This window comes from Pyxicephalus adspersus, chromosome 3 (assembly GCF_032062135.1).
Source record: "Pyxicephalus adspersus chromosome 3, UCB_Pads_2.0, whole genome shotgun sequence".
In the NCBI taxonomy this organism is placed as follows: Eukaryota; Metazoa; Chordata; class Amphibia; order Anura; family Pyxicephalidae; genus Pyxicephalus; species Pyxicephalus adspersus.
Window position 1 is genome coordinate 79,902,579 of NC_092860.1, and position 13,238 is coordinate 79,915,816.

General features: G+C 35.7%; 1 protein-coding gene across 2 annotated transcripts in view; it reads right to left on the minus strand.

Moving 5' to 3' along the window:
• Positions 1–5,851: 5,851 nt before the first annotated feature.
• The window catches only part of LOC140326624 (neuronal acetylcholine receptor subunit alpha-7-like), an 81,768-nt gene continuing 74,381 nt past the window's right edge, over positions 5,852–13,238 (minus strand). For both annotated transcript variants that reach the window (XM_072405392.1, XM_072405393.1), the window contains 2 exons: positions 13,044–13,153; positions 5,852–7,921 (listed from right to left, as the gene is read on the minus strand). In XM_072405392.1, the coding sequence (XP_072261493.1) occupies positions 7,397–7,921; positions 13,044–13,153 (635 nt within the window). In that variant the 3' untranslated portion in view covers positions 5,852–7,396. The remainder of the gene's footprint in view (positions 7,922–13,043; positions 13,154–13,238) is intronic.

Sequence of the window (13,238 nt, forward strand, 5' to 3'; positions counted from 1 at the left end):
CTATAGGTATGTGACGTTGGACGTTTTAAAATTTACCACACTAGGGAGGTGTTTTAGAAAAATATATTACTATACAGTATACCGAATTATTGCATTTTCAGTATTTTTTATTTATTTATGCATGCTTGTTTAAGCTGATTTTTGTGTTTTTTTATTCATTTTATTATTAAAGTTATTTTTTTTTTACATGATTGTGTGTTTCAAACTTTATTATATTCAGAATATCTACTAGACCCTTGTTCGGACATATTTCTCTAAGTTACAAGTCTAGAATTTAAAAAAAAAAAAATTCATGAAAAACAGTGTACCGCTTTTGGCACAGAAATCCAGACATCAGTGAAACACCCAGGATTTATATAGCACCAACAGATTACGCAGCGCTGTATGCAGCACAAAAAATAGGGGTTGCAAATTACAGACGAATACAGACAGTGACACAGGAGGAGAGGACCCTGCCCTGAAGAGCTTACAATCTAGGAGGTGGGGGAAGTAACACACAATTGGAGGGAAGATATGTAGTTACCCAAATATCATGGGATATTTGTTGTAATTTGCCTTGATCACATACTAATTTTTTCTCTTTTGGACCAGTAAATGTGTTAAGCTGGTAAAGCTTACAGAAACATTGCTAAAACTGTTTATTTGCCAATGTAAAAAAATCAAGTGCCAAGCTTCTACTTCTTAGGGATCATTGTCTTGGACTAAAGGTTGGTTATTATCAGTAGGGTCTCCCCTCACTGATCTGACCTTGAAGAGCGAAAGGGAAATAGAAGAATAACCTTCACTGACATAAAGGAAAGAAATGCATCTTTTGAGATTACATGGACATGTGCAATATCATATTTGGTAACTGTTTAGGTACACTTTATTGTATACAACTGCAAATTTACTGACAATGTATTTGCTCAAAAAGTAATTTAAACAGATGCAGCATTGTGTCAGCTTTAATTTTCTGGTGCAGGCCCATTAGTAAAAACTTGCCTTGACTGGAGTCTGCCTTAGTGCTTTTGTTTCTTCTGGAGATGCATATTAAATTGGAGAAAACTTTAGTCTTTGTTCTTTTTCATGATGATAAAGTGAAGTGAACTAGGAAGTGGAACTGCACAAATTTATTTAAATACTTATGACAACCCAGACTTATACTGTCAGCATAATTAGTTCTGGTGTTAATTAGAAAACTCATAAATGTGTTGGCTGTTATTCCAACAGAAACTGTGCTGCATGGAAAGATGTTTTATGACAGGGCAGTGTTTATGCAATGACTTCTAAATTAAAACTTACCAAGTAACTTTTACTAAAACAAATGAAGGTAACATTCATTCCAGCATGTTCTGGCGAAGACCCTGATTTATTAAAGCTTTCCAAGGCTGGAGAGAATACACTTTGATTAGTGAAGCTGGGTGATCCAGCAAACCTGGATTGGAGCTGGTCCAGGAATCAAAACATTTGCTAGCAAATAGCAAATGATTTTAAGGAATCCATTCCAGGTTTTCTGGATTACCCAGCTTCAACGATCAAAGTGTATTCTCTCCAGCCTTGGAGAGCTTTAGTAAATCAGGGCCAGAGTCTCTAGCAAAGTTGCAGGCTGTCTTCATAAAGCAGTTAATCTAAAATTCAGCACACATTCTCTGGTGGGAGAATCTTCTAAGTCTAAACGTTGTAATTGGTATCAATTGATTTTCTATCAGAAAATCTTTCTATATGTCAGATTCACTGCTTGATAAATACTACTACTACTTTCTACTTTCTTGTTTTATTAAATACCCTAACATATCCTAAGTAAATACAGGAGTATACGAACATAGCAATTTCAGTTTAATATTAAAAAAGTGACTTGTTGGATTCTCCTCTAGTATTTTATGTTTTAATTATTCATGCCTAATGAGTGGGTGTATCATTTGCCTACTTAGTTTGTGCTAAACGTGAAAAAGATGGTAGAAACTCTCCTATGGAGGGGTTGGCATGGAAAAGGGAGCATACCACCCCAGTCTTTTGCTAGCCTATTCCAAAATAATTGATTTGTTAATGACACATTATTGTAGGGAGAATCTTAAAGAGGTAACAGCATTGCCATGGACCAACAAGTGGGGTAGGATTGCCCCTGACCCAAAGCTGGTGGTTATTATTGCTATCTCGAGCACCAATACTTAGGAATGTTAATAATGCCACTGACACCTACAACTTAGTTTATTTTACTACATTTTTCTCTTTAGCATGGTTACAGTTAAAAAAAACCACAGGACCAAAATCAAGAGTATTGAGGTACACTGCACCCTAATTATTTTGAATGGGCTGTGTAACCCAAAGCAATGCACTTAAATGTGCAAAAAAACTGCTATTGTGCAGTACTCAAAGCGTTGAGGGCTGCACTTAAGGACTTTACCATTTTCCAGTTCATCTCCACTGGTCCAGTCAATAAATTTTTGTGAAATATGTTTGATGCATACATACATTTTTTCCCTGCTGTTGGTGATTTTTTAGTGGCTGATTTTTTTTAGAAAAAATTATTTCTATGGCATGAACAGCACAATTAGCTTCATTTGGGATTTCCATGTGGTTTTCTGGTCACTGAATGCAGTGTCCATGGACAGTTTGCCACCTTTGTTGCCTCAAAGACTTTTATAGGAAGTGTTTAAAAACTCTTAAAAAGCCTTGTACAGGTTTTTACAACTGTCTGTACAGGGGTCCTTGCATGTGTTTTAATGCTTAATGCCTACTTTGTTAGGTTTTTGAATTAGGCTTGAAAAACCACCTAAAACACCTATGCAGCCAGTTGCAAATTCCTGTGATATTGTTGGCAAATGCTTGCAAAAAACAGTTTTTTTTTTGCGTGGAAATGATCCTGGACACCTAGCATAGTAGGCGTTCAGGAGCAGTATCACAGGTTTGAACAAGCCCTTACAAGCTAAGGTATGCTTTTGTTTCAATCAAGTTTATTAGTTTTTTTCATATACAACAAGCAATAAACATATTATGGGCATTAAACCAATATACACACAAAAGGAAAGACATAAAAGAACATGAGGAAATATACGGCATACCTTACAAAATAATTGCAACAGACTGGGGACAATCAAAGATCAATCACATCAAGCCTGTACTTAGGTATTTGTTGAGGGCAATAGTGAATATCTCAAGTGCCGTTCAAGCGGTGCGCAAAGTAGTAACTTTGTTGTTGGTGCATTATAACCATAATCGTGTATGATGTGACTGCCAGATTGTTTAAAGTGCTAAGTAGCTGTGTGCCTACTCAAAGGATGGTATAATCATGAAAAAACCCAAAGCCATAGGTTTCAAATATGGATTGCTATCATACAATATTGGGGGGAGGGGAAGAACAAGAAATAAAAGAAACCAGTCCCATATGGCCCACATTGCTTTATATTTCTCTAGCTGGTCTTCATCTTCCAAGACAAAACTATCAACCTTATTGCAGTTTATACCAAGCATCACTTTATAAAACTGGAGCCGGGACACTGTCCACCACTGGTAAGTTTTTTTTTATGCAAAACCTTGACTAAAACAGCCAAAAAAGTTTCAATCCATTTGTTCATTGGTCCAGCCAGAGGAATGGTCATGTGTTCTTTAGCAATCATTTTAATCTGATATTTTGTTAACCGGACACAATTCTTCCTTCCTTATTTTCTATTATCACAAAGTACTGTCTGTCCACTGTGATATGTGAAATAAATGCTTTTTTTTATCAATATCTAGATGTAAATGTCAGTAGGCATAGAAATAATAATAAAAAAACAAATGATATTGAATCATGCAGCAACCACTAAGGTTTTTGAGGTATTAGAGAGTAATGGAGAGCTACATACTTAGAAAAAATACTTTTACTAGTTTTTATAATCCAATATCAGAATACTTCAGAATACTGCCATGTGTATAGGCCCAAATTAAAGGTCCAAAACAAGTATTTACATAATGATCTAACTTCACTATGATAGTATTTCTCATATTTCTCATATGGCTTGGTATGAAAAGCATTTTAGGTATTTATATCATTTTCACTTTTATTTTTGAAGTACTAAATTGCTTTTTAACCACTTTACTGGTTGACTCGCTCTAGCCATATGTGAACAGACAAGATAGAACATCTGAGGGGATAGTTCATTTTTTAGGCTATTCATTGGTTCTTGCCAGCACAATGAGGTTACCAATAAAAAAATGAAACCTTACCCCTCTCACTCGAGTACCCCTATTAACCCTAGCTCTAACTCCTATTTTAGTGTGAAGGGAGGAAGGGGGAGGGATGGAGGTCAAATGAGGGGGGATATGGAAGGGGGAGAGTATTCCTCCTCAATGCCAACTGACCCCAATCCACTCAGGATAGGTAATTTTGAAACGGGGGGGGGGGGGGATTCCTTAAACCAATCCCATGCGGCCCACATTGCTTTATATTTCTCTAGCTGGTCTTCATCTTCTGCAACTAGTTGCTCCAAGTGTTCAATCCTCTCTAGTTCCTTCATGGAGAGAGTAGCTGTCTGTTTCCAGAACCTAGGAATAGCCGCTCTGGCCGATGTTAAAAAATGACATCACACTCCTTTTAGCAGATTTGACATTGCCTGGAATCATGGATAGTAATGCCACTTTGAGGTTGTTGGCGACATCAGAACCTGTGAATGTATATATATTTATGCAATGTAGATCTGTTAGGCATTGATACCAACTAAAGAGGATTTTATATTTGGTCTTCTGAGCTTTACATGGGAGAGCCAGCTTGTGCATGAGGATGGAAGTTTTTCTCCATTCCGAAACCAAGATTGGTGTCCCTATGTCTGATTCCCAACACCTGGTGTAAATATGGAAATTGGGAACATTTTCTGAGAGAATTATGTTATATAATAAAGATATAGTATGGCATGGGTGATCTGGAGACCTTAGTACCACCTCCATAGAGTGTGCTTTTAATGTAGCTCACAGCATAAGGAGCTATTTGTTTCACTTGTGTAGTGGTCAATCTCTACTCAGTAGGGATTCGCTACTCATAGTGAATTACCACTGGTAATTTGATTGGTGTGAATGAAGAAGAATATATATATATGTATGTAATATATGAAATATTTGATGCAAACTCTGGAAAAGGATTTACAGGACCTGGATAGGGCCATCCATATTTTTATTGTAGCAGAATTGCAGCATTTTATTTGGGATCCAGGCCCAGCGTGTCTTGAAAGGAATGGGTGGGCCACGCACTCCTTCCTTTTTCTAGGCCAGGAATTAGGAGTGGCTGTTCCACCTGGCCTCTGATATTAAAAAGGCACCTACCTTTAAGACAAGGGGTGGCACCTTGAGGCCAGGTGTGACTCAGCAAGAACAGCAATGTGTAAGCCTGTAGGTCTCCCACAGTTTAGGTCTGGTAGATTAGAGCCAGGAAGGCAAATTTTGTGTGTGCATTGTGTGCTCCTGCGCTAATTTTTCTTTTCCTTTAAGGGAACTAAGTGAATGAAAAGGGAATGTGAAAGTAAACCATTTTTTAGCTTTACTATTAACAGAATGGATAACTGGTTATTTCTGGCACACTCTGCTGTTCTCTGACAATCACTATTATTGATTAGCTGGGAAATGTTTATGCTTCTAATTTGAACTGGAAAATAATTTCTGGTTTACAGACCCAAAGTCAGCTCAAGTGGGTAAAACTAGGATTGTTTCAGACAGTGTTGCCAATAATAGGTAATGTTCAGTGTGGAAAACAATTCAATTAGAAATCTGAATTGTTGCTAAGTGCAACTTAATCTATGGTAACTCTTCAGAAACTTTGATAGATCATACGCAGAATACTCAATGAGAACTTTACAAGGTGGTGCTTTAGAAGGACAACAAGGAAACGGAAAGATGTGTGTAGTTTGTTTTTATTCATTTAGGTCCATTTCGTAACAATAAGCTTTACTTTATTTGACAACAATGAACTCCCTATGGATGTCTGTAGCAAAATGGCAAGTAATGTGACATGAATTATATATTATAAAACCAGTGATGGTGATTTTTTTCCTGCTTAAAATATGGTTATTTCACACCTACAGCTTGATTGGTAAACTTACTGTATAGTTTGAATTTGTCAGTCAGTTTGGGGCATAAAATAGCAGGCTGAGCAGAGGTCCAACTGCTGTATTATACTTGGTTTGTAGGGCACACTAATAGGTGGAAGGAGTCATTTCGGAAAAGCTGAAATAAGCCTGTGCCTTTCCTATACCAGGAAGATAAATATTCACTTTAATGGCAACCCCATCAGCAGTCTGTTTTCCCTTTCCTCTTTTGCTGCTGTGTGCAGCTATTGGGACTAAAATATCTGGTTGCTTGCTTTATTTGCCCCTGCTGGTCAAAAGGAGCTAGAGAGGTTGTTTGCGGGGTCAGAATTTGCCCAACAGCAAAGCACATATTATTTAATTATTTTATTACTGTGCTCATTTAAAGTACGGTAGAAGAAAATAATGATCCATCTGTACTGCCAATCTCCTCCAGCCTCTTTCAATACTGTCCCTATGTACTCTCATCAGCACCTGCTGAACCTCATTGCTTTGGACCCGTTTTTGACTCAAAGTGAGCAGAAAGGGAAAAATATAAATCATACCACCAAGAAATTTGACAGGATTCAAAAACTCCAAAATCAAATTCAGAAAAAAAAGCTTTATTTTTGGTGAAATACAAATTCACTAAAAGTTGTTTCCTTAGCCAATTTTAGGAACCTAGGCCTTGAAACATGAATCTTTTCTTCTGTTCTGTTGTGCTGAGAAAACAGGTGAATTTTTACTCAAAAATGGGAAAAAAGTGCATGTATATAACTGGAAATAATTGCTATGATTTCACTTAGTTAACAGTCACAACATTAGAAAACATTTGTAAAGTAATGGGAAAGAATGCCTGTGTAACTGGCATTACTTGCTGTGATTTCACTTGCTTAACAGCCGCAGTTTTCTCAAGTACTTTACCCCAAGTATATTTTTCCTAAGTAAGCAATAGAAAGCACTGTCTGCCACTTTTTTTTATTATTTAATCCTATATATACTTAGATTAGCTATAAATTATGTCCCTGACTAGCAACAATTTAGTGATTTGAACCCTAAAGTGTCTACTGGATTTTTGTAACCTTTACAAGATGGACAAACCATGGCAGGCATTGGGTCAAGGATAAAGCATACTGATGTTCCAGTTTTTTTAAATTTTGAAGTTGATGTTTCTGCTGTGGGACACAGAAGCATACAGTCACACCCCTACGGACAACATTTTGATGTTAATATTTTATCTAGATGGTAATACATTTTTTAGTTTGTCACCAACACAGTTATCTCTTTATTAGTTAAAATACGTTTATAGACTTGACGAGAGCAACAACATTGAACCTCAGTAAAATAAATATTTTCACTTGTAACCTAAGCGTCTTGGTGCTGTCTCATGTGAAGTCCTTGGAAACTGCTTCTATAAAGTTCGGTGCCGACATCAAAATGGTAATTGTACAGATAATGGCGAAAAGCGTAAAAGCAACAAGACACAATCGGTCGATGACTGCAGCAGCAAACTTCCACTCGCTGCAGATCTCTTCTCCCTCATCTTGGTCTCTGAAACGTCTGGCTATATATTGCACTTCTTCCAATATCTTAACAATCTCAGGCATACTCTCTCGTAAACATTTCTTTTGAACAAGGTCACTATCTTCTAGAGAAGGACAGGTCACTCTTCCACACATAACTCCAGAGTCACTGTTTGGTGGACAACAAGGACTTTCTAAGGTATGGTATCCACAGTACAGGTTGCCATTGGTAGATTGATGTCCTGGTGCAATGTTCATTTCAATGCTACTGATACTGGAATGGTGGTGATTTGGGTACATATACCGGCAGGGAATAGGCCTTTTGTTCTCTCCAGGTTTTCTCATCCTTAAAAACCATGCACACCAGTTAAGAAGGATAACCCGTACCTGAAATGACACAAACGATATAGAAATTTATTTTAGAACTATTTTATTTAATTTAAAGACTTATTTTTTAATGTTTCAAATACATTTATGTTAAAGGACATACCCAAAACTAATTTCCAGGATTAATTAAAATGTATATGGCTGAGATTAAAATTTTTTATTATTGTTTGAACTATTTGGGGGTTTCATCATTGGTCTTTACCTTTAAAAAGGCTTTTTTAAAAAAAAAATATTAATAAAACTCTACATGTCATTTTTTTTAAAATAGATTTTTAAAAATTTATTTTACTAAGTGTGGAAAACCAAGAGATTATCAGGTACTGCCTAAATGCTAAAACTGCCCATGATATGCAGGAAAACTAGTATAGAATATTCAATGTCTTTATGGGCATATGCTTCAGTATTGTTGGTTGAGGCATATACAACAATAATGTTTAGAAATAAAGAAGATTATTTTTTAGCTGAATTCAGTGCTGGACTTAAAGTTCAGCTAAAACATTTTTTGGGGTTTTGGATAGAATATCAGTTAGTTAGAATTACTATTACTAGAATATTTTCATTGGGTTTTTCACCCATGACTTAAAGCTAATGCAAGACTTTCAAGTATAGATGCCTCTAAGGACACGTACACACTTGCAATGGTTCTCGTCCGATAATCGGCTCAGGGCTAATATGGGATGAGAAACTTGCGTGCGTACAGTGCTCATCATCCATCATCCATCATCCAAACGACTGTCCTGGCGGATCCACGGACGATGAATGATCATAATGCAAGTGAAGGGGAGAAAGCGCAGCGGGGTGCTGCTCCGTTTTTCTCCCCCTCCCCTCTCCATAGAGCAGAATGGTGCTGTATTTACAGTGATTGTTCATGTATCGTGCAGTGATGATCCTTTCCAACAACAATTATTGAATGTGTGTATGTAGCCTAAGATAAATCACCAAATAGCACCAGACCTAGGGGTAGGAACTGTATTTAGGAGAAACTGAATTTTAGAGTGTTTAGCACAAAAGTGCCTTCACTAAAATTCACAAAGCAAGACCAGTACTGCTATTTTGTTAAAAGGTAAATTTCTAGATATTTCCTATAGTGCAACACATTTTCACACAGAAACTTTTAGGTCCACATTGAAGATTATCCATATCCTAAAGTTATTATCTTATTATCCATTAGAACTGACTTCCCTTAGGTGTTTCATGTCAGGTTGATTTGTGAGAACTAATTATAGCTAGCTTTATAAGGCAGCTTCAAGATGATGTGCAAAATACAATAACCCTTTACTAAATAACAACACACTTGTTAACGTATTAATGTCAAACAAATAAAGTATTTATATTTAAATAAAATATTAAATAAATAAAAATATTTTTAATTGTTTTTTGTTTGTTTCCTAGATCAGAAAAAACAAGGTAGGCATTGTCAGGAACCCCTGAAAAACTCACATCACCCTTTGATTCAGAATGGTTTACCTTCCAGTCCACTATACATAATTCCTTGCCATGAGGGAAATTTTAAGTTGCCTCTGTTGCTCCCATTTTGAAAATACTAATTTCCTGGTTGTCACATTTCCGTTCTGGATTCGTTGTTTAGGATCACTGACTTGGAACAAGTATTCAAATCAGGGAATGCAAAAAATATTCAGAAGCCAGTATATTGGCTCATTTATGCACATGGATCATCAGTGAGCCCTTTAATAATATAAAAGTTAGGTATCTTCTCAGTACCAAGTGGCTTTTTGATATTTTAACAATTGTTCTCAGAATGGCATAGGTCATTTTAGAAAAGTTCCTATCTTTACCATTGACCAATGAAATTCACTTAGAACATTGGTTGGCATGGAAAGTAGATAGTAGATTTTGCTTTTCACACAAAAGGCTGCCTCATTTATCATCTTGGGATCATTAGCTGTTCACTCATGTTTTCTTTTTCCTTTAAGCCTCATGAAGGAGTTTATGAGATGTGATGTCAGTCTAAAAACTTCAGCATATGCTTTTTACCTGCTTATGTTTCCTCGAACAGAATGTCCTAGCTATCCACCGGCAGGCCTTATGCATTTAGTTATCTTGCTCAGTAAAGCATTAGAGACATAATGATACCTCGCATTGTGTTTCTTACTTCCCCCCCGCTGGCAGGATTACACACGGTGCATCATCTAGTTTACTCAGCAGAAATAGAACCCACATAAGGGTAATAGAGTGTAGGGTTCACAGCACAATTATTTGTTGTTATAAAGGAAAGCTGCAAATAAACTTTGTACAGGAAAGCCAGAGGAGTTTGCAATTGTCTTGTCATATTGACAAACGAGTGATAAAAAAAGCTATTCCATACAGTTTTTAGCCAACTTTGTATGTCTTGGTGGCTTCTACAGGTATTGCAATACGGTATTACATTTTTGGGGTGATTGTATTTTATTTTTTATTTTTTATGTTACTGCTAAATAATCTTAGAGCTCCAAGAGTTTTTAGTTTTACTTCTTACTGCTACTAATTTAGGCTGATTTTTTGGTAGAAATTATTAGCACAAGGATTATTTACCATTAGATTATAAAATCTGCATTTTTTAAATGTAATTAAAGTTCGCTACTAATATAAAAAATGAAAAACATGGAAAATTAAAAGGAAACTTATAGTCAGAATCCAATGTAATCCACACACTTTTTGCTTTTTGAAGTAATTTACAAAGAAGTAATCTAAACAGCTAATAGTGAATTGACACTTTGGGCTTGATTTATTAAAGCCTTTCAAGGCTGGAGAGGATACACTTTCATCAGTAAACATGGGTGATCCAGCAAACCTGGAATTAATTTCTTCCAAGTAATTTAATTTTTTTTTAGAAAACGTTTCAAATCCTGAACCAGATGCATTCCAGTTTTGCTGGATCACCAAGGTTCACTGATGAAAGTGTATTTTCTCCAGTGTTAATTATTCAGGCCTTTTATGTGAACAGCACCCAATTCTTTTGGACATTAAGTAACAGTATTCACATATGCTAGTGGTTCAACATGATTTTACTGGAGAGATAAAACTGTATCAATATCACAACTGAATCTATACACGATCAGTTGAGAAAGAACAATGTGATGAAAAACATAAGTGGGAAATATTTTATTAAATTGGATAACATAAACAACAGCGGGAAGGCTTTAATGAGGAAGATAGGGCTTTACCCTCATTAACAATCTTCTAGATTTGATGAAAATGTTCTCCTGCCAACCCAGGGGTACATGTGTATAAGAGCCAAGGACCCACTGTTGCTGTCCCTCTTCACTTATACCCATCAGTGTAAATACCCTGAAGGATGAACCTGTCCAGAAGGACATTTCAAAGATGCCACTATTTGCAAATGCAGGAAGTTGGATGGGGACTAATTGTGCTCTATTATATAGTACCTTGTCCCTGAAAAAAAGGTGAGAGAATTCTATATTTTCTAATGATTCTTTGACAACCTACTAATACCACATTGTTACGTGGTACAGGTATGATATACTAGGGTTGTGTTCGGGAAAACTTTTGATAGAATTTGTAACTTGATCAAATTACATTCTACTCAATTTACTATATTTACCATGGTACATACCAGGGTTTCTCAATCAGGGTTCTGTGGAACCCTAGGGTGCCTTCAAGGATTTTTAGGGGTTCCTTGAGCAGTGAGCAGTGTGTGCCTCTCAGGTCAGATTATTAGATACCAATGATCTTTTTGGCACTCTGTAAAGTTGGCATTCTTCCCACCGGCCAAAAATGTAAAAGGAGTTCTTCCCATTGATCACCACACTCATATGCTGTGAGCTGTGGATATAGTAATCATAGCATGGGATTCCCTGTTGACCTGAAATTAATTCAAGGCATTCCCCCATGTTACAAAGGTAAAGAAAACACATGGTATCATGATATAGAGAACATGTAATTTCCTGATTTATGTATTTTCAAAAACAAAGACCGTACAATACAAGCAAATCCGTCACATCCCATATCACTGGTTCATAATGTACCACTAGGGCAGTACCTACAATAATGATATTGTACAAACTAAAAAGATTTCGGATTAGAGACTCAAGCAAGCGCAAGCACAATTTTAGAATTTATTTAGACATACCGCAAATATCCCAAGAGAGCTTTATTATATCAAGGGAAACATTTGTCCCATTAAATTACAGATAATTACACAATATAATAATCAAGCTGATATGATTAAACAAATTTTAGGCAAACATTACCATATCCTTACTGATGATAAAATTATCAGACAATTTAATAATATATTTTAGAGTCTTATCTTTTCTAATGGCATGGCTTTATGTAATTTACTATTCCCAAGCCAGAGAGAGAAAGAAGAGTTCCCTGGAAGTTTATACCAAACAGAGCATTTATTTGTGGCAATTGTGCTTACTGCAAATATTTTATTATACTCAACAAGTGCAGAGAATCTTACATAACGTAAAAACAAAAATTAATTTGTAAAAATAAGATATTATCAATTTTATGCCATAAATGTAAATCATAAATCATCCTTAATGGCAAATTTTGCACAACTACATAAATATAAATTAAATATATATATATATGTCACACCTCTTGATTGCTTCTACCCTAACCCTGCAGGGTGTTATTATGATCCAAAAAAGCATCCAAAAAAGACCAAATGGAATTGAAGTTTTGACTCATATATATGGTCATATAATTCTGATTTTCTTCTGGACCCAATTGTTAACTGTGTAGATCTTTATCCCCTTGGGGAAATTGTATTTAACTCCTTAATAAACCATTAAACTGCACATATGAATATTGTTACTAACTGTTGTCCTGAGGCACACACTGTTTCTAAAATACTTTAAAATTTAGTTTTTTGTCCGATATTTAAAAAAAAGGCAGCTTAGACATTGAATGCAATTATTCAATATACTTCAATTGTATTTGCCTTTAAATGAAACTTGATAAAAAACTGTATATAATCTATAGTAATTGATCCTTGTCTTAAAAAAACAAACATTTTTTCGTGTTCACTTAAAAATTGTACAAAGGATTTTACATCCCCCCAATATTATGAGATTCTGAAGTGTTGCCCCAGCTTTAACTGAAGTAATAAAATTGTACAAACAGGATCATGGTTCAAAAAGGAAGAACTTACCCATTTTGGCATTTTTCCTGCTTGTGGATCATGATGGTGAAACTGTAGTACTAGTACTGTTACAACCACTGAAAGTCCCACAATGACCATAATGCTTGCAAAATATTGAGCTTTAAAACAAAAAAAAAAGAAATAAATGTTACTTCTTATAATTCACATACATATTTGAAAGCCCATTGACAATAAAACGTGGGG